This window comes from Odocoileus virginianus, chromosome 8 (genome assembly GCF_023699985.2).
Source record: "Odocoileus virginianus isolate 20LAN1187 ecotype Illinois chromosome 8, Ovbor_1.2, whole genome shotgun sequence".
Lineage (NCBI taxonomy): Eukaryota > Metazoa > Chordata > Mammalia > Artiodactyla > Cervidae > Odocoileus > Odocoileus virginianus.
Genome location: NC_069681.1, coordinates 19,170,618 through 19,196,807, shown reverse-complemented (window position 1 = coordinate 19,196,807; position 26,190 = coordinate 19,170,618). Strand labels below are relative to the sequence as shown.

Here is a 26,190-nt window from a genome sequence, read left to right as displayed (position 1 = left end):
CTAAGCCACCCACACCCAAAAGGCTCAGCCAGATGAACTGAGTTGGCCTGCGGGGGGGTTGCAGCCTCCCACACCGAGGGACGAGACGGGGTCCACACACCCTAGAGGGGAGGCCCCCCGGAGGAAGGCCAGGGCCACACTTTCAGCCGTGAGGAGTGAGGAGGGCCACGCCCGACTAGATGCAGATCTCCCTGTCCTCAGATTCCCCAAGAAAAGGACCATTAGAAGGGGTGAAGACTGCACACATTTGCATGCATCCGAATGAATCCCTTCAATGCAGGAATTTCCTTCCAAACACAGCACAGTCAGGGCCCTGAATTCGAAACTGTCTCAACTACATCTGGGTGTGTGCCCTCGGGGAAGTGCTCCCACCCCTTCTGTACCTGTTTCCACAACTGTAACGTGGGAGCAATACTGAACGGCCTCCCCAGGGCTTTTTTAAGGATTAAAAAGAGAATATGCACACGTAAAGCTCCTAGCACAGCACATTAGTCAGTGCTCAGCAAAGGTTAGCCTTTATCTTTCCATAGTCAGTAAAGTGTTGTCCATGGACATTCAGAACTTTTCAGGAAGCCTGGCTTTTATTTGTATTTTGCCTTTGTTAAATGCTTTACCGGCTATCTAAGACTTCTCTTGCAAAAACACTTCACACCTCATCTTACATTTATGCATACTAAGGAATTCCAGATAATATAGCTGACCGATTACATCCAATTTCGTTTTGAGGAAAAGGAAACTGGGATGTCTGCCTCTCTTGCCACTTCTATTTACATGTCCTTCCAACAACAGCAACACGGCACCACCCGCTGAGGCCTCTTGCTTTCACTATTCAGTATGACAGTCCCCAAGAGGACGATCTCATCTGCTAAATATCAGATAGCTATTTAAAACCTTGTAAAATTAAGACTAACCTTATAAATCTTGTAAAATAAACTGATGGAAAAACAATTTCACAAAGATAATGTCATCAATATCACTATATAATTAAGTGTATTTTAATACTTTTGCCTAAAAATGATAAGACAAAGGAAAATACACCGAGTGTAGAGTTAAAATTATTCCTGATAAAATGTGTATTTCCTCAAAATACAATGCTTTTTAATGCCAAAAAAATCACCCCGTGACAGGAAAATATATATATACTACTTTTTGGTCTGAACAAAATAAGGGAAGTACAGCTAAAAATGAAAGTATTCAAAACCTTGGCATGTCCAGTAAAAGCCTCCCCCCACCTCTTTTTTAAACTCGGGTTATTTATTTTACTTTATAACATGAGTATAAATGGAATCTTATATTGGATAACTACTTAAAGAAAAGCTGGCTTTAAAATGCCAAGGAAAACTCATCTGTTTTCAGAGAGAAATCAAACATTCTATGCTTTTTTGTTTTGCCAGCACTTCTGATGAATAAACAGTTCTATGGATTAAAATTATGAAGAAGTTTTAAAAAATGTTTAGGTCAAGTGAATTATCTTAGAAGATTGGTTATGTCATTAGCTTGCTTTTGTCATCATGTAATATTGTTTTACCTTTAATGGCTAGACAGGAAGAAAAAACATGAGAAGACAAATAAATGTACACACTTTTCAGCCACAACGTTTTAAAAATGTTCAAGTTATCAGAGGAGAAGGGAGGAGAGGGGCACTTGCCTGAACATGGGTTAGCCAGTTTTACAAACACAAGCCCGCTTTTCGTCTTCTTTGAAGCATCCTTTAAATATTCTGGAAAGAAACACGTTGTAAGATTAGAAGACAGCTGCTTTGTTGCTCACTTTGCTCTTTTCCCTTCTTCTCTTTATGTGATTTTTCTTTCTAAAAATCTCAGCTCAGTTCTATTGCTTATAAACTGTGTGATCTTGTGCAAATTACCAGTTTCTCTGTGAAGTGCAGTGGAGTCTAAGGTAGTTTTAATTTACTTCTTGGAGAAGTGATGAGGAGCAGGACCCAGATGGCCGGCGGAAACCTCGGCTCAACCATCTGACAGCTCTATCAGACCTGACCGCAGGCACGGCTCCACAGGTCCTGTCTCAGGAGCCACATTTATAAAAGGATGATGATGGACGCATACCTGCCTTTCAAGGCATTAAATGAGCTTATCTGTTGAAAGTTCTTAACATATTCAGACAAACAGAAACCCATAATAAATGATAGCTTTTATTACTTTATTGTTACTATTACGAAATAGAACATTTAAAAGATAAATATTTCCTAGACATTTATGTTTTTTGCCCCTAATTACGATTACCTAACTCACGTTCTCTGCCCATCTTTTGAGTAGGACATTTATATTTCTTTTACTATCTTATTAGGAGTCTTTATACAGTAAGGATATAAACTCAGTTTTTAGTGCCTTTTTGGGGGGGCAGGGGAAGGGGCTGCGTGGTGCGGCTTGCAGGATCTGTTCCTGACCAGGGATTTGACCCGGACCAGAGCAGCAAACGCCTCCAATCCTAACCAGCAGGCCACTAGGAAGCTCCCTGTTTCTAATGATTATTTTGCCACTGAGGAGATAAAAAAAATCTTTGTGTAATCTCATCAATATTTTCCTTCATGGTTATACCTTTTGTGTCATACTTAGAAAGTCCTTCTCTTCCTCAAGACTAGCTGAATTGCCCTTATTTTCTTCTAATACTTTTAAATTATATTTAACCTATTTGGAATACATCCCCTATAAAATAAGAGGAGATAGCCAATTTTAATTTTGCAGTGAGTTGTTCGGTTGTTTCCACATCACCTACTGAGTGCGTACACGCTCAGTCGCTTCCATTGTGTCCGACTCTTCGGGACCCTCATGGACGGCAGCCCACCCGGGCTCCTCTTCCAGGCGAGGATACCGGAGCGGGTTGCCATGCCCTCCTCCACACCCACTCAATAACCTAAGCTAAATGTTTAAGGCCATTTATAAGTCTGTTTGTGGACACTGTACTTTGACCCACGAGTCTGTGGCTGTATTAGCATTAGTAGTTCAATATCTTAATTACTGTAGCTTTAAAAGACATTTTAACATCTGCTGAGCTAAATCCTCTCATTGCTTTCTCTACAATATTTTAATGTCAAAGTTTAAATCACGTAGATTAAAACCATGATAATTTTATTTAGAGCATCCTCACATATTTTCAGCGGTGTCTTTAAATCCATTGAAAGAATTTCTCTCTAGAAGGAACCAAGGGACCCTGATTAACAAGGGAGCAATAACCTGCCAGAGAGTAAATCAGAGAGCTGTGGGAAGGAGAGGGACTCGCGATCACGCTGACTTTCTACAGCCCCCTCTTTATTCCACTTCAGATCTTCATAAACTTAAACACAGCAAACATGTTTAGAAATTGGCTTACGCATAAATGGTCTAAGTACAACATTTTTCTCAATAGTGACATTAAATATGCAAACAACAACAACAACAAAAAACTCCTAATTTTGAGACTTTCACTTGCAATCAAGTGGAATAAAAGAAACCCAATTTAACAATCAGAAACAAAAAAGAAAAGGACAAAAACAGGCAAAACAACTATTTTCAGTACACTGAGGATGAGGCAATGCAGGAGAGTGATCTCTGAGAGATGAGAAACAAATGAGGGGAGCCCTGTCGCCCCAGCTTACTGCCATGAGAGCTTCCAGGCCACGGTGCAGGATGTGAGATCCCGGCTGAAGCCTGGCGGACTCCTGAGCTGAAGAGACGGAGTGGGGAGCTCTCAGGACACCAGGGCCAGAGTTCCCAAGTCAGGAGAGGAGCGAGCGACAGGCAGAGAAAACCCCTGTGACCTGCAAAGGGGACACCGCTCGAACATTCAACAGAGCACTGCTCAGGGCACGCACGGATCTGCAGGGGCAGGAGAAAAACCGGCCGGACAGATCAGAGGGAACGGCGCCCCAGATCCACGCGGGGCCCTGCCGTGGGCCTGTTCCCAGGCAGACTAGAGAACCTTCCAGTTCAGGAGACACTGGGTACAGCGCTCCAAAGGGTCTTGCCTCGGTGGTAAGGGACCAACAGCCCTTGACGAAATGCTGCCAGTCCCACTGAAGGAATTCTAAAAGCAGGACCTAAGAGAATCAACTGTTTCAAGTATCTCCACTATGTCCCAGAATGAAGCTCTTGGTTATTTACAGGAATACAAATACATTCATCTGGAAAAAAGGTAAAATTCACAATGTCTGGTGTCTAATCAAATATTACTAGGCATTCAAAGAAGCAAAAAATATGACCTACAATGTGAAAAAAAATAAAGAAATCAATTAATGAGAGGGGGTACTGATGTTAGATATAGATGTTAGAATGTAGAGTTAAAAGAATTAAAAACAGTATTCCTCATGTACTAAAAAAGTAGAGACATAGAAGATTTTTTTTAAGACCCAAGTTGAGGTGAAAAATATACCAGATGCAATTAATGGCAGAAGAAAAGGTTAATGAACTTGAAGACACAGCAATAGAAACTATCTAAAATGAAAACACAGGAAAAAAAAGAACTAAAAATAAAATATTAGCAAACTGTGGGACAAGTTCAAGCACCCTAATAATATATGTGTGATTGGAGCTCCTGAAAGAGAAGAGGGGAGAAACAAGAAACCTGGAGAAAGTACGGCAGAATATTTTTGAATTTGATGAAAACTATAAACATAAACATTCAAGAAGTTCAATAAACCCAAAGCACAAGAAACATGAATAAAACTATGCATCAGAATCGACAGTTCAAAACCAGTAATAAAGAAAACATCTTAAAAGCAGAGAGAAAACAATGACACTATGTACTGAAGCACAAAGTTTAAAATGAGCAAATTTCTTATTGGAAACAATGTAAGGCAGAAAATAATGGAGACATGTCTTTAAAATACTAAGAGAACACAAGATGAAACCACAGAAAATATCCTAGAAAAGTGGAGGTGGTCAATAGATTCTTTCAGACATACAAAGGCTGGAAAAAATAATCAACGGACCCACACAACAAGGAATGCTAAGGGAAGTTCTGCAAGAAGGACTAGGAAACGCCAGGAAAATATGAATCTAAACAAAGGAATGAAGAACACTGGTAATGATGACTGCAGGGGTAAATAACTTTTTTTACTACTTAAATCTCTTTAAAGATCACTGGCTAAACAAAAATAACAATTAAGTGCAGCAGGGTTTATAATCTATGCATAAATGAAATAAATGACAATAATAGCATAAAGACCAGGAAAGGAGAAATGAAAACACACCATTGTATGTTTCTTGTACAATATGTGGGGTGGTGCTACATCACTTGAAGGTAGATGTAATCATTTAATATGTGGACAGTAAACCCAAAAGCGCCAGTAAAAATTACAAAACAAAAAAATGCTATCACTAAAAAGACAACAATGGAGATGAAACAGAATCATAAAAAGCGCTGAATTCAAAAGAAGGCAGAAAGGGAGTTAAAGCAGTACAAAGAACAGAAGAAACAAATGAAAACAAATAGCAAAATGACAGACTCAAATCTAACCACATTGATAATCACATTCAAGGTAAATGGAATGAACATTCCATTGAAAAGGCAGAAATTGTCTGACTAGATAAACAAGTAAGATAAAATTATATGTTCCCTATAAGAAACACATTTTATATATAAAGACACATGTTGATTAAAAGGAAGAATGAGTGTGGTTATCATGCTAAACTAATTAAAGAAGAGATACAATGGCTCTGTTAATAACAGACAAAAGATATGGCCAGGGATAAAGAAGGCCATTTCATAATGATAGAAGGATCAGGAGGATGCCCTAAATGTTTACAGTTACACACACAGAGAGCTTTAAGATACACAGAGCAGAAAGTGATAGAACCATTTGCCCTACCTCTAATCCTGGGCAACCGCTAATCCGTTCTCCATCTCGAAAATGCTGTCATTTTGAGAATGCTATGTAAACGCAACCATACAGATTCAATGTTAGGAAATCTTTTAAGGCTTTCTTTCTGCAGCTTACAAAAACGTGAAGGACAAGGGTTAGCACTGCTAACGACGTTTCCAGGAGACTACAGCAGGTCCTGATCTTCTCTCCGTCCCCCTCCTGCCTGCTGTTTCTTACTTCCCCAGCGTCACGTTTCTTCATTCTGTCTTAAGGCAGAGAAAAGGTGACCTCTCTTTTTTCAAGACAGACTTTATTTTATTTTGGTATGACAGTAAATATTTCAACTTTAACTTGGCAGATTATTATTGATTCGTGTTTCTTTCTGTTTTTCAACTGAAAACTTTGCTTCTAGTGATGCCTGCCAGTTCTCCACCTTTCCCTCCCAGAGCCTAAAATAATCAAACTTTACAAATATCCCAAATCTAAAAAAGATATTTTTAATAACCATTCAAGGGAAGCAGTGCTTCTATTTTTCCCAGGAAGAGCAGTAAATCCAGAGGATTAGCAATAGTCTAACATGTCAGACTATAAGAACTCTGGAATTACTAAGTACAAATAAATACTGACATTAATGTGTTCTGCTGCAAAAGCCAGAGTTCTCTGAAATATCCTTTAAGATATATTAGTGTAGATAATAGTGAAATGTCTATGTAATGGGGAAAAAAGTCATCTTTTCTCATATAGAGCCAACAAGCCAACTTGTTATTGGACATAATCTTTCAACCCAGAATTACAAGTAAGATGCTATACTCTTTAACTAAAATACAGAATGCATTTCAAAATTCACCTCTCCTGCTCAATTTATTCATTTATTTGTTAATTACTGGTTAGTAAAAACAGACCCAGGTCCTGCCCATGGGGAGTGTTTCGATGTCCTATGGAAGAGACATATCTTGAATCAAATAATCACACAAATGTAGACTGCAAACCTAACAACTGCTGAGAAGAAATACATGGACTATGAGATCTTATGACAGGATATAACACAGATAAGGAGGTCTGGGAAGGAAGGCTTCCTGTGTGTAGCACTGGTTGAGTCTTTTGCTTTGATGCCTAAGAGTTCAAAGGAAGTATATATATTCACTTTACCAGTCAGATATTCCGTTGGCTTCTAGGCCAAATCCAGTGTATAGGCAGGTTTTGTTTGATATACACATTTAAAAAAAAATTTGAATTAGGTGCCAATATTTGGAAATCAGTTAATTTTACATCAGATATAGTCTGCCTAAATATGAAAAAAAAAATTACTAGGCAAAGGTTTTACCTTGTAGTATCAAAACACCGGGCAGCAACAAATATTCTGTTAAACAGCAGCCACCACTGTCCAGCCTCCTTTAGTCCTCCAAGGCATCTATATGCTCATCTCACGGCTGGATGCTTACCAAATGCCACGTCTGTGTTCACTGAACTGCACTGTTCTTCTTTTCTAGATTTTAGATACCTAGAGCAAAGATCGGAGAAGGAAATGGCAACCCACTCCAGTGTTCTTGCCTGGAGAATCCCAGGGACGGGGGAGCCTGGTGGGCTGCCGTCTATGGGGTCACAGAGTCGGACACGACTGAAGCACTTAGCAGCAGCAGCAGCAGGGCAAAGATTAGATGCTGAATAAATAACCATTCAGTAATAAATACTATCCTCTTACTGAAACCAATTCTATTACCAATTTGACTATCCAAGGCACTGAGGATAGAGCCGTGAACAAAACAAACCCCTGTGCTCAGAGAAAACAGCATTTAAGACACGCCTTCATCTTCCCATCTGCTGCTTTTTCACCCAGCCCCTTGATCCTCTGCCCTGGGTATCATAATCCAGTCCTACAGGGCAGGGAGTAGGACTCAGGTCTGAGAGGCCCCGTGTCCAGAACTGCACTGTCAAACACAAAAAAATGCATCCCACAAACATGAGCCACAAATGCAATTAAAAATTATCTAGGAGCCACATTAAAAATACGTAAAATAAATTTTCAGTGATATATTTAACCCAATGTATCTAAAATATCTTTACTTCAATACATAAAAAATATGAAATATGTTAGCTGTGGGGATTTTTTATGGATGCCCTTTAACAGACCGAGAAAGTTTCCTACTCCTAATTGTTTGAGTGTAATCATGAAAAGAGTATTTCCTTGAATATTTTTCCTATGGCTACTGAGATGATTATGTGGTTTGGGGCCTTTTTTTTTCCTGTAATAGTATATTACATTAAGTGATTTTGGTATGTTAACCAACCTTATATTCCTAGGACAAATCCTACTTGGTCATGATGTATAATCCTTTTTACACACTCCTGGATTTGATTTGTTACTTTTTGAGAATTTTTGCATCTATGTTCGTAAGGGATGGTCTGTAGTTTCCTTATGATGTCCTTGTCTGGTTTTGGTATGAGGGTAATATTGGCCTCACAGAGTGAATTGAGAAGTAGTCTCTATACGTTTTTTGGAGAAAAGCTTGTAAAGAGTTGGTGCTAATTTGTTCAGTGTTTAGGTTTTACCAGTGAAACACTCTGGGACTGGGGTTTTTTCGATGGAGTGGTTTTAATTTACTAATCTAATCTCTTTAGCTGCTCTGTGTGGGTGTGTGTAGTATCACTTCAGTCATGGCCAACTTTTGGCGACCTTACGGACCACAGCCCACGAGGCTCCTCTGTCCGTGGGATCCTCCAGGCAAGAACACAGGAGTGGGCTGCCATGCCCTCCTCCGGCGGCTCTTCCCGACCCAGGGATTAGGTCCACGTCTCTTTGCCAGGTCTGCATTGGCGGGTGGGTTCTCTACCATTAGCGCCACCTGGAAGCCCGTTTACCTGCTGTGTGTGTTCAGCTGCGCAGTCGTGTCCGACTCTTGGTGACCCCATGGACTGTAGCCTGCCAGGCTCCTCTGTCTGTGGGATTCTCCAGGCAAGAACAGTGGAGTGGGTTGCCATTTCTTATTCCAGAGGATCTTCCCGACCCAGGGATCGAGCCCACGTCACTTGCATCTTCTGCACTGGCCAGTGATCCTTTACCACTAGTGCCGCCTGGGAAGCCCTTTACCTGCTATAGGTCTGTTCAAATTGTCTATTTCTTCTTGAGTCCATTTTTGTAGTTTATGCTTTTCTAGGAATTTATCTACTTCATCTAAATTATCTACTTTGTTGGGTGTTCACAGTATTCCCTTATGTTCCTTTTTTTTTATTTCTGTAAGATCAGTAATGTTGCACTGTCTTTCATTCCTGATTTTACTGATACACAATAATTTTAATTTTCTTTTTCTTGGTCAGCCTAGCTGAAGATCTGCAAAATTTTGCTGGTCTTTTCAAAAGGGCCACTTTTGTTTTCATTGATTTTTTTTTTTCCCTGTGTTATTTTTCTCTAATCTTTATTTCTTCTCCTCTATTGCTTGGGTGTCAGTTTGTTTCTTCTTTTTCTAGTTTCTTGGGATGAAAGATTAGGTTACTGACTTTAGATCTTTCTTCTTTTTTAATATAGGCATGTACAGCTAAGTATTTTGCTCTGAACACTGCTTTACTTGCATTCCTATGTCACTGTGCTTCATTTTCTTTCATTTCAAGTACTTTCTAGTTTCCTTTGTAATTTCTCCCTTGATGCACTGATTATTTAGAAGCAGTGGTGTTGGAGAAGTCTCTTGAGAGATCCTTGGACTGCAAGGAGATCCAACCAGTCCATCCTAAAGGAGATCAGTCCTGGGTGTTCACTGGAAGGACTGATGCTGAAGCTGAAACTCCAATACTTTGGCCACCTCGTTGCGAAGAGTTGACTCATTGGAAAAGACCCTGATGGTGGGAGGGATTGCGGGCAGGAGGAGAAAGGAACGACAGAGGATGAGATGGCTGGATGGCATCACTGACTCGATGGACATGAGTTTGGGTAAACTCCGGGAGTTGGTGATGGACAGGGAGGTCTGGCGTGCTGCGATTCATGGGGTCACAAAGAGTAGGACATGACTGAGCGACTAACTGAACTGAGACTTAAAATTTCCACATATTTGTGAATTCCCCAAATTTTCTTCTATTAATTGCCTTTGTCACTTCACTATCTTTAGAGAGCACATGTTGTACAATTTCAGTCCTTTGAAATTAATTGAGGTCTGTTTTATGCTCTCTGATATGGTCTGTTCCAGAGAATGTTGTTGAATGAGCATTCTATAGATGTCTCTTAGGTCTTACTGGTTTATAGAGCTGCCCAAGTCTTCTATTTCCTCAATGATCTTCCTCCTAGTTGTTTTGTCCACATTGAAATGGGTGATTGCAATCTCCCACTATTACTGTTCAAATTTCCATGTCACCCTTCAATTCTGTCAGTTTTTGGTTCATGCATTTTGGGGCTCTGTCATTAGGTCATACATTTATAACTGTTACAGTTTCCTAATTATCACTGTAATGCATCCTTCTTTCTGTCCAATAACAACGCTTTAAAATCTATATCATCTGATATTAGTACAGCCATTCAGTTCTCCGTTGGTTACCATTTACATGGTATATCTTTTTTATCCATTTACTTTCAACCTGTTTGTGTCTTTGACTCTCAAGTGTGTGACCTGTAGATAGCACACAGTTGGATCATGTTCCTCCCCTCTCCATTTCGTTAGTCTCCACCTTTTTAATAGGAATGTTTAATACATTTACCACCCTCAAGAGTCTCTGCTGATGCGCAAGAACAGTTGAAGTGGCTATACTAACGGCTTTTCAAAGCCTTTTATGGAGATTTTATTCTCATATCTTCCTTTTAAGTTTTTGGTCAGGTTCTTATTTCCACAACTGCTACTGACCCCTCAGCAGCTGAGTATCAGTTGCCACTGATTGTTTTTGACAAAGGCCCTGAGGCCAGGGTTTTCCTGAAGATCAAGTTCTGAGCTCCAGTCAGGCCAAGTGACAACAATGAAACAGGGCTCTTCCAGGGAGCTGGACAACAGGTCAAATAGGGACAATGCTTTGGGAATGGGCCTTGTTTTTTTGTTTGTTTGTTTTTGAGGTGCCCCAAACAAGCCCTGCCCATCAGTGGTTGCAAGCCTGCTGCTTTTCAAGGTTACTGCAGACCTGAGCAAAGAGAGATGGGAGCAGTTCAAGTTGCAATGCCACAAACCCTGCTCAATGAGATTCAGCAGTTTTTCTTGAATAAATACTCCTCAGATTGTTGGAAGCCTTTGGCTAATTTCAAGAGTTCTGAAATAGCTGATTTTGGCCAGCTCTGCCAATGTTTTCACTGCTTTTAAGGAGGGGTGCATCTACCACCATCAGGTTGTGAAGGCTTGATATGAAAAAACAACTCACATTGCTACAATGCTTAGTTGATAATTTTGTGTGTGTGCCTTAAGCACACAAAGTTACTTTTGACTATAAACTAAGGCTCTGTCAAAGATAGAGTTAAAAATTTTTCATTTAAATTAGGAAAATCCTGGGTCATCCCATGGGCTAGTCCCTCACCTATCAAGCTTGAAATCTCCGTTTTTTTCTTTAACTTTTGTGTTTACCTTCAGCACAGCTGAAAGACAGCTAAATTAATTAAGGAAGAAAAAAATCTGCTTTTAGAATAGTCGGAAAGAATCAGAAAAGTAGTAGGAGTGTAAAGAAGGGTTTTCCTCTATAAACTATTTTTAATTGACATCTATTCCTTTAATCATGTCAGCACAGAAAACACAAGGTCTTAAGTCAGACAGATCCAGCTCCTCTTCTTACTCAGCAGTGCGGCCTTGGGCAAGATATTCAATCTCTTGTACCTCACTTATTTCATTTACAAAATGGGCACAATAATTATTTTATAGGTTTTTGTTAGGCTTAACTGAATGTGAAAGTGCCTAGAACATGCAATCAGCACTCAATTAAGAATCAGTTTCCTTGCTCTTAACTCTGTGGAAACATTAAGAGTGTGCTAGAAATATTCAGGTCAAAATATAAAAGTCAAGAAGCCAAGCACAGAACTGACCAAAGGGCCTAACAATTAGCTTTCCAAGAGGAGGCTAAATTAGTACCAGTACAGACATATCTTAAAGATATTGTGGGTTCAGTTCTAGACCACTGTAATAAAGTGAATATTGCAATTAAGTGAGTCACACAAATTTTTTGGTTTCCCAGTGCACATAGAAGTTATGTCTATTAAGTGCATAATAGCATTATGACTAAAAATATAATTTAAAAATATTTTATTGCTAAAAAAGCTATCGTTGGCTCTTTCAGTCATAATCTTTTCGCAATAGTAACATCAAAGATCACTGATCAACATTAACAAATACAACAATAATGAAAAAATTTGAAATACTCTAAGAATTACCAAATGTGACACAGAGACACGAACTGAACAAATGCTGCTGGAAAAATGGTGCCAACAGACTTACCCAAAGCAGAGCTGCCACAAACTGTTAATTAAAAAAAAAAAGAAGTGCAGTAACTGCAAAACACAGAAAGAAAGCACAATAAAATTATGCCTGTATATTCTTCGCTGCTGGCTCAGTGGTAGAGAATCTGCCTGCAAATGCAGGAGACACAGGAGATGCGGGTTCAATCCCTGGGTAGGGATGATCCCCTAGAGAAGGAAGTCGCAACCCACTCCAGTATTTTTGCCTGGAGAATTCCACGGACAGAGCAGCCTGGCGGACTATAGTACACAGGGTCGCAAAAGAGTTGGACACAACTTAGCAACTAAACAACAAAAACATATTCTTTTTAAGAAACCAGAACACAAAGCATTTTATGTGCAAAAATTAGGATAACATATATTAAATACCCAGCAGTTTCTGGCACATGCAATGTGCTTAATAAATGTTACTTGAACGTGTTATTTGATTTTTAGAAAAATTTTTCAGTAAGAAATGATAAAAGAAGCTTTTTATACTTAATGAGCCAAACTTCAATTATATGGAATATTTACTCATGTGAAACACCTTCTAAAACTATGCTGAGTAAAATAAGACTTCACATTATATTTTTTAAAGAGTAAGCTTTACTCTTTCTTTTTTTGACTGTTTTCTCTTACATAATAGATGACATAATAAGCCATGCTGGCTAAAACTGTTCTCACAAAAACAGAAAAAATTCAGACAAATCAGAAGCAGGTACTGAGTCTTTTGTGCCACTTCAGATTCAATAATATCTTAAACTTCTCCATTATCTCAAGCCCTGCCACTTGAGTTTCTTATGTCTAACCAATTCCACATAGTGGTCTCTGCCTTCTCTGTAAAGATCCAATTTTATGTCTCACTGGTCACCATTAACTCTACCAGCAAACCTTCCATCTGTTTACCATCCAGATCTAAACACCTCAACAAAAATGGAACTCTGATTGCTACTTTCCTGACATGTGAACTTTAAACATACAGTGACACAGAGACAACTGTGTACAGTGAATGTAAAATAACAAATCATAGCTCATTTGTATGCAGAATTCACGCCAAACAACATCCTTTATATATATATATATATATATACACACACACATAAACATGGGCTTTCCTGGTGGCTCAGCAGTAAAGAATCTGCCCACAATGCAGGAGCTGCAGGAGATGTGGGTTCAATCCCTGGGTCAGGAAGATCCCCTGGAGGAGGGCATGGCGACCCACTCCAGTATTCTTGCCTGGAGAACTACAATCCAAAGGGTCACAAAGAGTTAGACACGACTGAGGCGACTGAGCACGCACATATACATATCCATAATACCTCCATGAGGTAGGTACCATTTTAACTTCCAATTTTTTAGATGAAAAATTTGACAGAACTTAAGCAACCTGTCCAAGGTCACAGAGCGATTCAGCTATACAGAGAGCCAATATTTAAATCAGGCAACAAAATTTTTAAACTATGATGCTTTAGAGAAACCCTTAATCTGAAGACCCATCCTTCTTAACTCAGGAAAAGAGATGGCAGCTCTGAAGGACAATAATTATCTTGGTATAACTGCTCTCCTGTGACACTAACACCTCAAATCCCTATCCTATCCTCCTCAGAGTCTTCTTGCTAAATCAGCTGCCCTCACTCCAAGCCAGCCTATACCCCACAATGCCAGGGGCGAAGCAAAAGGAAGAGAAAGGAGGGGGAGCTAAGGAAAAGGAGAAAGAGAAAAAGACAGGATCAAAAAACATATAAAAGAAGGATGAGAGAAATCTATTGTGGGATACAAGAAACGTCTGGTGATAAAAACAGTTAAGTGAAGTTCGACCAAAAAAAAGAAACTGATCTTCCTATTACAATATCCTATGCACAGCTGTATACAGCCCTGACCCCAATCATCTATGACATTTTAAATATTAGTGTACAGTTCATAATCAACGCACAGATTTAACCATTCAGTAATTTTTAATGAATATGTGTAGAGAGTGATTTTAGAGGGTAAGAAAAGAACAGTACATGACAAAACAGGTTCATTAGGAAGAAAACAAAGTTCAATATTTACAAGAGGTAACTGACATTTGAAGGCAAATTCAGTAGATAACAGTAAATACAAAATATTAAATAACTCAATGTATTAAATCAAGGTATTTTCAGTTACATTACTATGTTCCTCTCTAAATATTTAATCTGTAATAAAACCATTCAGTAATTCTGAAAGGTTACTTGTAAAGTATCATACAGGCCAAAATGGAACATTATTTTTCATCTGCAGATATTTATCAACTAGTTTTTAAACCTGGCAGCATTTTCTTATCCCTCCCTTGGTTAAGACAAGTTTCTTCATACTGTTCAAAGACACGAAACAGGGGAAAAGAGAAGAGCCCCCTTTTTGCCAAGTGTTCTCAGGACTTGGAAGCCATGGGCATTTGTTCCTGACCCTGTCTGATTTTTGGCACATAGCAGATAAGTGCTGAGAAACACACTCCCACTGTTACACGGAGAGGGAGGAACAGACATCAAAGCACCACTCGTTTTATTTTTAGATACCATATCAAGGCCATTCAGGTTTCTTGAGAAGATCCAGAAGGGGGAGAAAAAAAAAAGATTACCACTCTCATGCTCATGTAATGCTGCGCTCTAAAATAGGTCCCAGTTCGTTTTCTTTAGACTCCAGCCATCAGAATACACTCAGAGCCGCTGGTTCCTTCTGCCTGATAGCCAGAGATATCTCCTCGGGAAGGCTTTGCTAGGACACCAGTACAAGGCATGCAAGACAAATCAGCACAATTTTCAAGCTACTTGCCCGCTTCCAGGAATGCTAATTTCAGTAACAACCATACGCCTCCCCTTCCCAAGATGTCAGCACTACTATCAAAGAGATCTGGGTCATTTTCCCGGCTTTGAAGCTCTCAGCCTGCTCAAACACTACAGGAGGCAAACCAAGAAAAGCTGGAGCGGCATGGATTAGGGAAACAATTTCCCAGTAATAGGTTCTTCTAAGAATATCTTTTCATTTTGAAGTTTTGAAGAAAAAAGAAAAGTGCCAAGACCTCCTGTGCCAAGACCATAGGGGATAAAACCTCCTTTCTTTTAAGGCTGACCTATCAGTGGCCATATTTCTAGGAAGGCTTGTGCACTCAAGAAACCGATGCAGAACTCCAGGTTTGGAGCCACTCAAAGCCACAGAGGTCAGCATCACGAGGAGAGAGCCGAGGCCTTGAAATATGTGGGACGCAGGAGAATCCTGGAGAGGTAGAAAGGACAGACCTGACTGTGATGTCCAGTCACAGCGCTGGCTCATGGATAGGAGCTGAGTCTGGCTCCCGGCCATCACACTGACAACGGAGGGCACTCAGCCTGGCCTTCCCACCGCCCCCGCGGAGGCGAGGCCCATCAGCGGCAGGCAGAGCGGCCGTGCGCAGAGGGCGGGGGGCCTGGAGGACTTGGGAGAGCTGGCGGTCTCTGCCCCTTAACTCCTGTTGAGTGTTGGGCGGATTATTTGACTTCTTCAAGTTTTTAAAATAGGGAAAACCCCTGTGGACTACTTCCCATGGTTGCTGTGAGGGTCAAATACAATAACATACACCAGTGTGTATTACAACAGTGTAAGAGATGGAAGATACGGGCCGAGGAGATGGGTTTCCTAAAAATGATATAAACCTTGGGAAAGCAAGGAGAGTCGGACACGATGAAAGCGACCGAGCACGTGGGCACTGCCGCATCTCTACGCCATTCAAAGACCGTCGATGACCAGGGCAGGCCGGGCACATGCGGCTGAGGCTCCGGGCTGGAGCTGGGTCCCGCTGCTGAGTGAAGGCAGGGGCTGGCTCTTGGGCCATCCGCCCTGCACTTTTTCCTTTTTCTGGACAAAGGGGAACATCCTCAGCACCTTCTGTGGTCCTCCTCTCCCACCTGTGCTGCTCGTGGAGCTCACAGCTCCTCAGTTAGAACTCATGGGGAGTGGAGGCTGGGTTACAAGCAGTCACAGGGAACCGCTCAGAGGTCGTCTTGAAGACAGACAACCAAGAGGAGGGGGCAGCTTCTCCCAGCGGACACCGGGAGGTTTGAGGTTTGGGTGCAGGGTGTGTGCAGCCTGCTTTATACGGACTGGAGGAAGTTGGTTTAAGAAGATGAAGTGAATGCTGAGAGAGGCAGACACCCTGGACCTCCTGGTGCTAGGACACCCTATTCCCGAGGTCTCGGAGCTCTCCACCACCCCACCACCCTGCCCCACACAGCCGGCCCTTGCCAAGCACACGTGGCCCTGCTAAGGAAGTCCTGAAGAAGCGTAGTCAGGTTTTCTAACACATCATCAGGATGCGTTGGTCCCACACTAAACAAAGAGTAATTTCCAGACTAAGGTAGACCCACGGTCCATTCAAACAAGCATCCTACTGTGGCAAACACACCACGGTCGTTTGCAGGAAACCACACTTGTCTTCAAAAATTCAAGCTCAAATGGCTTCCAAGACATCCGAGCCTGGCCTTACGTTCACTATGGGTCTATGAATTTATCTTCACCTTTCTGGCATCTGACTGAATTTTCTGTCTTTGTCCACTCATAAAGATAATCCATACCTAATATGTATTGCCTACCCAGCAAAGCGACAGTTCTTTGGTTGCTTTCTTACAGTATAAATAAACTGGTCATAAGCCTCTTCAATGCTCAAAGCAGGACCTACAGACTCTCTTTCTCAGGTTATTCATGTCACTGAGTCTCCACCTTTCTCAAAACAAGGAGGAAAAAATTTTGGCCCCCTAGAAGATGTTGTGGAGAAGGAAATGGCAACCCACTCCAGTGTTCTTTCCTGGAGAATCCCATGGACAGAGGAGGCTGGTGGACCACAGTCCATGGGGTCGCAAAGAGTCGGATCCAACTGAAGTGATGTGGCACACACACACACAGCTCTGTGTTAAATCAGTCTAACCAGCTTTCTCTAATTCTATGTAGAAGTATAGTCCACAGAGCCACACAGTACTCCTGTGTAACCTCAATGTCCCTGAGTGTTTCGGTCACTGTTCTAGCAAATAAGAGTAAACAGTGAAATAAAAGCAGGAATAGAAAAATGAGAAAAAAAAATTACTACTACTGGGGTTTATTCTATGACACCAACAACACAAAAAGGTTTGAAAAAATATTCTTAAAATTGTTATTTTTGAGTGGCTAGATGATGGACACATTCCTTTTTTCTGTATATTTTTCTACATTACTAAAATTTCTACACTGGCTATGTACTGTCCTAACTTAAAAAATGTTATTGAAAAAAAAAAAACACTGGAGAACAATGTGTTAACTGAAGAGTTAAATGGTCAAAACCAAGGTTAGGTGAGCAGCTGGAGAAGGCAGAGAGCCCTGTCAAAAGCTGCGGGGACCTCAGCGCTCACAGGGGGATCGCCTCTGGATCCGAGCCTTCAGGGGCCCGGATCCTCGCAGGCTCAGGAGGTAGAAAACGGGTTCAGAGCAGGTCAGAACCTGTCACCAGAGGGCTCACTCCACTTCAGCAAACAGTCACACCTAGAACGGAAAGGCCCTTCCTTTTAAAAGGTATTTTAAAAGTACATATAAAGGACCTCAGAACAAAAAGACTGGAAGGGTCTGGTGGCCCGTGTGCCTTCAGAGGCGAGCCTATTGCTGAGAAACTAACAGGGCCACTGGGGAGAAAGTGCCTGGATCCTCCCCAGCTACAGGCACTCACTGGCCATCCAACACGTACTCATATATAAATGATAATGAACTGCATAACCATGATGAAATGCATAGGTGGTGGGAGAAGTACTATTAAGTTGCACACTAACAGTGGGAGAGGCCCAAGAAGGCTTCCTGGAGGAGGTGACACTTGCATTGGGTTAAAGAGAGAAGATTTTTTAAACATTTCTTTGCCAAGCAACGAAAGTGAAAAAGAGTGTGCAGGGGTCCAGGCAGGCACAAATCATGGGCACTCAAAGAAACAGAAGCTGTGTAACTCCAAAACAGTGCTAAGTATTTCACTGAGGAATCCAGTAAAGAGATAGTAAGAATAAATAGTGAAATCAAGACATAGATAGAAAAAAGAACACTGGAATTCATTCTGTGATACATACAGATGGCTTAGCTTCAGGGAAAACACAGGTGAACCAAGCCTTGAAGAAGGGGTAGAATTTGGATGGAAGTGGAAAGGGAAGAAAAAGGACAGTATGAGCAAAGACAAAGGTCGTGGGGAGAAACAGAATGAAAGACATTTGTTCTTTCCGCAAACGTTCACTGACTGCATGCCTCCTCTATCCCCGGTCTGGGGACTAAAAGCTTGGGGTGCAAGAGGGAGCTGACATTTAATTCAAACCAACAGACAACAACCCGTGAAACCAGTACTACTCTCCCCACTGCAGAGATCAGGAAATGGAGGCTTTACAACGAGCAGTTTTTCCAAGGACACAGAGCTCATAAATAGTATACGTCTACTTTTAGGTGTGTTTTTATTATAGCCAGGCTTTCAAGAACATTGATGAGCTGTTTGTTTCGTAAAACATCATGGTTAACGCTCAGTGCATGGGGGGAAACCAAGCAGTCCCTATTCTGCTATTCAAGTAAAAAAAAAAAATCATGAGCATGTCTTACTTTCCTTTTATGAATTCTTTTCTACCCTGGAGGATAAATATGTGGGAGTCTTGAGTCCTGACTTACAAACATCCCAGGCCTTTTGGAACAATTGCTAGCAGGACCAGATCAAGCTCTGGAAACCGCCGGATTATACTGACTGGCAACTGATTGAGTCCATTCACTCCAGAACGTGCTCAGAGAGCAAGGGAAGCGTGTCCAGTGAGCGGTCATCTGAGAAAGGTCAGCCGGGTTCCCTCCAAAAACGTTTCATAAAGACAAAGCCAGATTGAGGATTTGTGTGGAAAATGTTAAACACACTCTGCTGGAAAACTCAGAGGCTCCCTCATGGCCGTCAGCCTTACTATTCAGTAAATGACACATCTTCCAGGAAGCTGAGCTGAATGATTCGGAGTTGTCAAAAGTCAGCACGTGAACCAGCCAGGCTCCCTGTCTCTGGCCAACTTAATGCAGGTGATCAAGCTCTTCTGGAAGTAGAGAAGCTCTCAGCCCACAAGGTGTAATTCTAAGCACAGACATACATACAAGCAAACGGTGTTGACAAAGGACAAAATAACCTGCTTACATTCTTCTGAGGCTAACCATATGCCTTTAGGTAAAAAGAGGAAAAAAGTTTTATTTTTTTTAGGGTCATTGAAAAGTCATTTGGGTCTGTAGTAATTCTTTCTTTGCCACATTAAACTTCTACTTTTCAAACAAGAGGTGTTTCTTGTGGGCCTATTTAAAAAAAGCTATGAGTCCCAATAAAACATAATATTAATATAAATTTTCTCCATTATTAAATAGGAAATTTGTTTTTCCTTTTAAATTTAATTTTTTTAATCCTTTAATTAGAATATAGCTCTAAAACTTGCAGTCATACAAATCTATTTCTGTGTTTCTTCTGGAGAGACAAATCTGATATTACTATGTGTGATTAACATGACGCCTCTCACGTAAGGGTCATTTCTGTACTTGGAATGTCTTGGAATAATCTCCCAGACAGCACTCCGTCCTCCACCCTCCCCTCCTCTACCCTCCAAAAGCTGGCACTGCTAATGCGATCTGTGGGGGGGGAAATACCAAATACCTAAAATACTTTAAAATGTGTATTTTCATAAAGTAAAGGGAAATAACTTTATTGCAAAATTTGTCTCCAGCTGAAGATGTGATCTAAAGTCCAGTTCGACCTGAAAGTGAAAGTGTTAGTCGCTCAGTCATGTCCGACTCTTTATAACCTCATGGACTGTAGCCTGCTAGGCTCCTCTGTCCACAGGGTTTTCCAGGGAAGAATACTGGAGTGGGTTGCCATTCCCTTCTCCAGGGGATCTTCCTGGCCCAAAGATCAAACCCAGGTCTCCAGCATTATAGGCAGATTCTTCACCATCTGAACTACCAGGGAAGCCCTAGTTTGACCTGGAGATTCTCCAATCAGGCAGCGGTTGACTAAGGCATGATTTCAGCGTAAGTGGACCTTGAGATCATTTCTGTCCTTTCTTTTTCCCTCATGTAACGTTAGGGTTTCCCAACCCTTTCATGTTTCCTTGGGGATGGCTAAATAACAGAGTTCAGCCATAGGAGCAGTCCACCCAGTCCTCCCTCCTGCATTCAGTGAATCCGTTCCTGCTAGCATCCACTCCAACTTATTAGGACCGACAAGTGTACAAAACTTGGAGTAGAGAAAAATATTAAAAATATAACTTAAAACATTTACTTTTAGGGCAGCAAAGAGAGATGGAAACTTCTACCTTATTCCAAAAACTAGAGATGTTCACAGTCTCTTACAGCAACTAAAAGTGCAAACCAGCCAGTGTTCCAGGCCGTGTGGGAGAAATGTTGAAGACCAACCCAAACTGCAAGAAATGCTTACCTTGCTGAAACGGGAGGCCGTTCTGTCTCCACTGGCCTATAAAAAATCAAGGCCCCACATCTGACTACCTCGCAAGTATCCCTTCCAAGTTTCAGCTCTTGTTTTTCTGGGATATTGGACTTTTCAGACAAATTGAAAACTAGCAGCAGAGAGACCTAACTAGTACTTTTTAATATGTCTTTTACTGTATCCTTTAAGATATAATACAGCCTGATGGCAGGGTATGGGCTTCCCCGCTGACTCGGCGGTAAAGAATCCACCTGCAATGCAGGAGATGCGGTAGGAGCCATGGGTTTGATCCCTGGGTCAGGAAAATCCCCTGGAGAAGGGAAAGGCAACATGCTGCAGTATTCTTGCCTGGAAAACCCTATGGACAGAGGAGCCTGGCAGGCTACAGTCCGTGGAGTCACAAAGAGTCGAACATGACTTAGCGACCAAACAACCAACAGAGGTAGGGTATGGTTCTCCTCCGCTCAAACGCATAACTTACTGGGGAGGACTTCCCATCTACTGGAAAAAACAACAAGTCTGTGAAGATGGGCCTCATATGCTGTACTTACATATACTCCCGTGACTGTGGAAATTCTGACCCACCATAAAGATAAAGACAGCTAAACCTGAGGCTGGCTGTTTCTATCTCCCAATCCAGCTCCCTAGGGCTGGCCTACTGCAGTGGTTCTTAGTGGAACCTCTGACCAGCAGCATTGGCATCACTGGGTAACTTGTTAGAAATTCGCGTTCTGTCCCCAGACCTACTGAGTTAAAGACTCTCCGGGGCTCAGTTCCCCAGGTGACTGAGGCCCCTAAGTTTGAGAAGTACAGTTGCACAGACCTATCAAACCACCGGCATCTGTAACTCCCAGAGCCTGCAGGTGGCAGTAAAGGCCAGTTAGAAGAATTACAGGCACTAGAAGCTCAAGTTCCAAGTGTTACAGAGCCAGCCTGCCTGACTACACTGTTCAACAGTTTAACAGGGGGCTCAGCCTCCTCCAATGAGTTTGAAGGTCACCGTTCCCAGCTTTGAACAGGAACTGGACTGAAATTCTTCTTGTGGTCCAAAAGAAGACATATTGAACCTACGAATTTCAGGGATGCAATCAATATTTAATTACCTTAAAGATTTTGTGTTTAATACTATGAGGATACAAACATACTTTAAGAATGAAATTTCAATACTGATTAAATAGAACAAGTAACTCAAATTATTCTCAGCCATTATGTGTATCTGAATTATTTTTATGCACTCTTAATGATTAGAGTTCCCACCATTAAAATCTCATTGAGATAACATAGTAACAGTGAGAAGAGAAATTTTCTACTGTAAAACATGTATCAGGTAGCCCTTCATTAATTTGCCTTACACAAACTACAAACATCTCCAGTGAGGATGTGGAGCAACGGGAACTCTCACACAGCTGGGGGAATAAATCGGTACAACCACTTTGGAAAACTGTTGAGCAGTGTCTACCAAAGCTAAACACACAATATCCAGGGCCAGCAATTCCACTCCTGGGTTTGCACCACAGAGAAATGACCACGTCCAGCTACTTAAAGCCTCATTAAAGTGTTTTTAGAAGTGTAACTCGTAATAGTTACAACCAGAAAAAAATAATCCAAATATCCATCCTCAGTAGTGGAAAAAAACAATATGACTATGCATACAATAAAATAGACACAGCAAGGAAAACACAAATGAACCAACAAACCTGACCACAGCTACAGACTACAGATGAGCCTCCCAGATGTAACGCTGAGTGAAAGATGCAAGTGATAAAGAATCACATGCTTGACCTAACAGGCAGAACAAATATCTGGTGACAGAGTTCAGCATAGAGGTTACTGAGGCGATCTAGAACAAGCAAGAGGAGCTACAGGATAAGTTCAAGGTCTTGACGTGTGGAACGGTGACAGTGGTGTATACATATGAAAAGGTCATTCACTTGCACACTTAAAACTTCTACACTTTACTATACATATATGGGCTTCTCAGGTGGCTCAGCAGTAAAGAATCTGCCTGCCAGTGCAGGAGAGGCAGGTACGATCTGGGTCTGGATCCGGAAGATCCCCTGGAGGAAGAAATGGCAACCCACTCCAGTATTCTCGCCTGGGAAATCCCATGGATAGAGGAGCCTGGCTACAGCTCATTGGGTCACAAAGAGTCGGATCGGCCATGACTAAGTGATTAAGTAACAACAATATTTATGTTATATTTCTTTATAAAGGGACAACAATATGTATGTTATACTTCTTTACAAAGAGAAGAAAAGTTAAACACATACAAAATATCCTTGACAGATTATCCTGTAATAATTTTCAATATCCATCATAAAAATCTTCCCTGACGGCTCAGAGGGTAAAGAATCAGCCTCCAATGTAGGAGACATAAGAGAGTCAGGTTTCATCCCTGGAGATGATGATCCCAGAAGATCCCCTGGAGAAGGAAATGACTACCACTCTAGTATTCTTGCCTGAAAAACCCCATGGACAGAGGAGCCTAGCGGCCTATAGTCCAAGGGATCAGAGAGTCAGACACGACTGAGCAACTAAGCACACATAAAAATCTAAATTACTGGGCAACTACATCTGACCTCAGAGTATCATTTACTGCAAAAACACTGCATTTGCTGAGCTACATCTCAAAATTAGATACAGAGAACAATGGGTTTTCCTATATTCAATTATGCCATCAAATCAATGTATCCTTCTATCAAAAGGCCAAAACTTTCTAGCCAGGACTCCCTGGTCCTAAACTCCATTTATTCTGCTCCTTCATGCCATCATAGGTGGCAACTGATGTCCATCATCCCTAGCCCCTGCAGGCCTGGATGTGGTCACCATCCTGGGGAAGCTGACAGGCTGGCTCCACCCCTTAGCTACCTGCCTGAATCTCTTCGAATCACCCTTGTCCTAACCCCCGCCACCATGCAGCCTCACAAATTAAGGCATGTCCCAGCGCAGGGAAAGTGTTAAGGCAGCAGAGCCTTCAGGTCAATGCGGACCTAATGGATTCTAGGTTCCGATCCAGTAGGGCTCAGACGCTAAGTCAACTGTCGACTAGAAGATACCAAATTACACCCCAAGAGCAGACACCCCCAGGCCTCGCCGCTGGCCCCCAGGTCCTGAACCCGCGCCGCCCTCCCCAAGCCTGCGCCGCCAGGCCACCCGATCCACAAAGAACCCGAACCGGGAAAATCCACTCGGTCTGCTCCTGCGCTTCCGGCTCAGGTTTAAAAAAAAAAGGGAGGGGGGGCACTGTGACCAAGATGAGAAGCCACGTGTTCCGGGTCACACTCGGGTCGCCACGCGCGGCCGCGAGGCGCGCAGGGCCGGGGTCGACGGCCCCTAGGCTCGGCGCTGACTGGGAACAGTCAGGGTGCGCGCGCGGGGGACCGCGGGCCAGAGGGGACGCGCCCCGTCGCCGAGAACCCGCCCAGCGCGCTCTCGGGCCGGGCCGCCCAGGGAGGGAGGTCGGGCCGCGCGCGCGCCGCCGCCGCCGCCGCCCCGGAGCCGGCGTGGTTACCTGGGAGCAGGAACACGTGCTGCCAGACGCGAGCGCCGTCCCCGCCGTCCGCGCCGCGCGCCATGCCTCTCGTCCGCTCCCGGCGGCCGCGGGCCTCAGATCTCGGAGCGCGGGCTCGGCGAGAGGCGGGTGGCAAATGGCGGGAGAAGCGTCGATTCCGGAATGCGGCGGGGCCCGGGGCGCGCGGCCGGCCGGGCGAACGTCGTTTCGTTTCCGGAGTCCGCCAGCGGCCCGGATTTCAGAGTTTAAATTGAGCGCCGGGCCCAGGCTGCCGGCCCCCTGGCTCGTCGCCCGCCGGCGGGGAAGGGTCGCGGCCTCTCCCCCCTCCGCGGCTCGGCCAATGGTAGCTGCTCACCCGCGGCGCCCCGTGACGCGGCCCGGGGGCGGGGTCGCCTGGGCCCCGGGGCTCCGGGTCCGCGCTCCCTGCGGCCTTCCGCGCGCGCGGCGGGGGCGCGGCCCCGGGGGGATCGGAGCGAGGCCGGGTCCCTAGGCCGTGGGGCGCCCGGAGGCTTGACGCTCGCCGCCCCAGAAGGCTGGCGGACGCGCGCACACCTGGCAGGAGGCAAAGCCTGGCGCAAATCCATCCTGGGGACAAGAACCGTCACACCCGAATCCTCACGCCGCTGTTCCTCGTCAACGTTTCTGGATAGCGCTTGCATTCTGCGTTAGAATTAATGCCAGAATCTGGTGTGCTCTATGATTCATGACAAAACGCATGCAAAGCAGACCTCAAGTTGGGTTTAGTCCTCATTACTCCAAAGAGGGGCACAGTTTGAGGCTCCAAATGTACATTTGTTGTTTTAGAAGACGTTGATCTGTAACGAGTTAAAAGTCAAGACTTTTAAAAAGCGATGTTTACAAAGTCAGAGTCATGATGTTTACGTATTTAAACTTCTCAAAAATAAAATTTTAATCGTACACGGTTTTAGAAAAGGTACCAAGTGTGTGTCTCATACTTAAGAATAAGTTTGACACCCTGCTACCCTAGATCCCTAATCCCCCTCCCCAGGGCTAATTACTGTTAACCGTCTGGTATCTGTTCTTCCAGAATTTTCCCATTCACAAACAAGTTCCTGTGTCTTACTCTTATTTTGCACAAATGAAAGAGTAATATGCATAACTCAAGGCACTTAACGTTTCTTGTTTAGATAGTTAAATGCTGCAGCACTAGATCATCTCGCCTTCTGAAACGATTCTCTGTTTCAATCCTATTTCCCACCAGGGCAGACAAATGCAACTGACTTGCAAGACACACCTGGCAGAGAGGAAGCCTTTCTGGTAGAGGAGGGGTACCCAGAGGCCAGCTCTGGGGCAGGCAGCAGAGGGGTATTGCTCTAGAGCTATTTTCATCTTTCTCTGATCCCTTCCAGTCGTTGACTGTTTGAATATGTGTTTTTATGTGGTTGTTTTCACAGTGCAAAGACTATTTTGTCTGCTTTTCTCCCCTAACTGCCATAAACACCTTTCCCATGGCATCCAGAACCATCATTGGAGACAGGCTATTTCACACTGCTAATGTACCATGGTTACTCACCCATCCTTAACCTGCAATATTTAGGTTATTTCAAACTGTTATTCTAAACAATGCTATAATGTATACTATATATGGACTATGCAGTGGGAGTGTGTGCTCAGTCACTTCAGTCGTGCCACCCCTTAGACTATAGTCCCCCAGGCTCCTCTGTCCATGGGATTCTCCAGGAAAGAATACTGGAGTGGGTTGCTATGTCCTCCTCCAGGAGATCTTCCTGACCCAGGGACCAAACCTGAGTCTCCTGCACTGCAAGCGGATTCTTTACCCACTGAGCCAAGCAATGAACTAGAGGTATACATAGTGAACTAATGTACACATGGCAATGTGGATGCTTTATATCAAGAGGGGAAAAAAAGAAGGAGGAAAAGATTTAGAGCAGAAAAAAAAAATTGGTAAATTAAAAATACATAAAACAACATATCTTTTAGAAGGATACATGCACATTTAAGGCTATATATCAAACACATAAATGGGTGTCTTAAAAGAGGAAAAGTATGGGATAAGGAATGAGAAGGCA

The 26,190-nt window shown here is 42.8% G+C and overlaps 1 protein-coding gene across 5 annotated transcripts in view; it reads right to left on the bottom strand.

Moving 5' to 3' along the window:
- RNASEH2B (ribonuclease H2 subunit B) overlaps window positions 1-24,222 on the bottom strand; it is a 74,948-nt gene extending 50,726 nt beyond the window's left edge. For 2 of the 5 annotated variants that reach the window (XM_070471276.1, XM_070471275.1), the window contains exons 1-2: window positions 24,140-24,222; window positions 1,649-1,720 (exon numbers count right to left, since the gene is read on the bottom strand). In XM_070471276.1, the coding sequence (XP_070327377.1) occupies window positions 1,649-1,720; window positions 24,140-24,203 (136 nt within the window). In that variant the 5' untranslated portion in view covers window positions 24,204-24,222. Of the gene's footprint in view, window positions 1-1,648; window positions 1,721-5,806; window positions 5,869-14,784; window positions 14,882-24,139 lie in introns of those variants that run through there. The other 3 variants (XM_070471277.1, XM_020899629.2, XM_070471278.1) reach the window with 3 other exon arrangements.
- Between the last annotated feature and the right edge of the window lie 1,968 nt (window positions 24,223-26,190).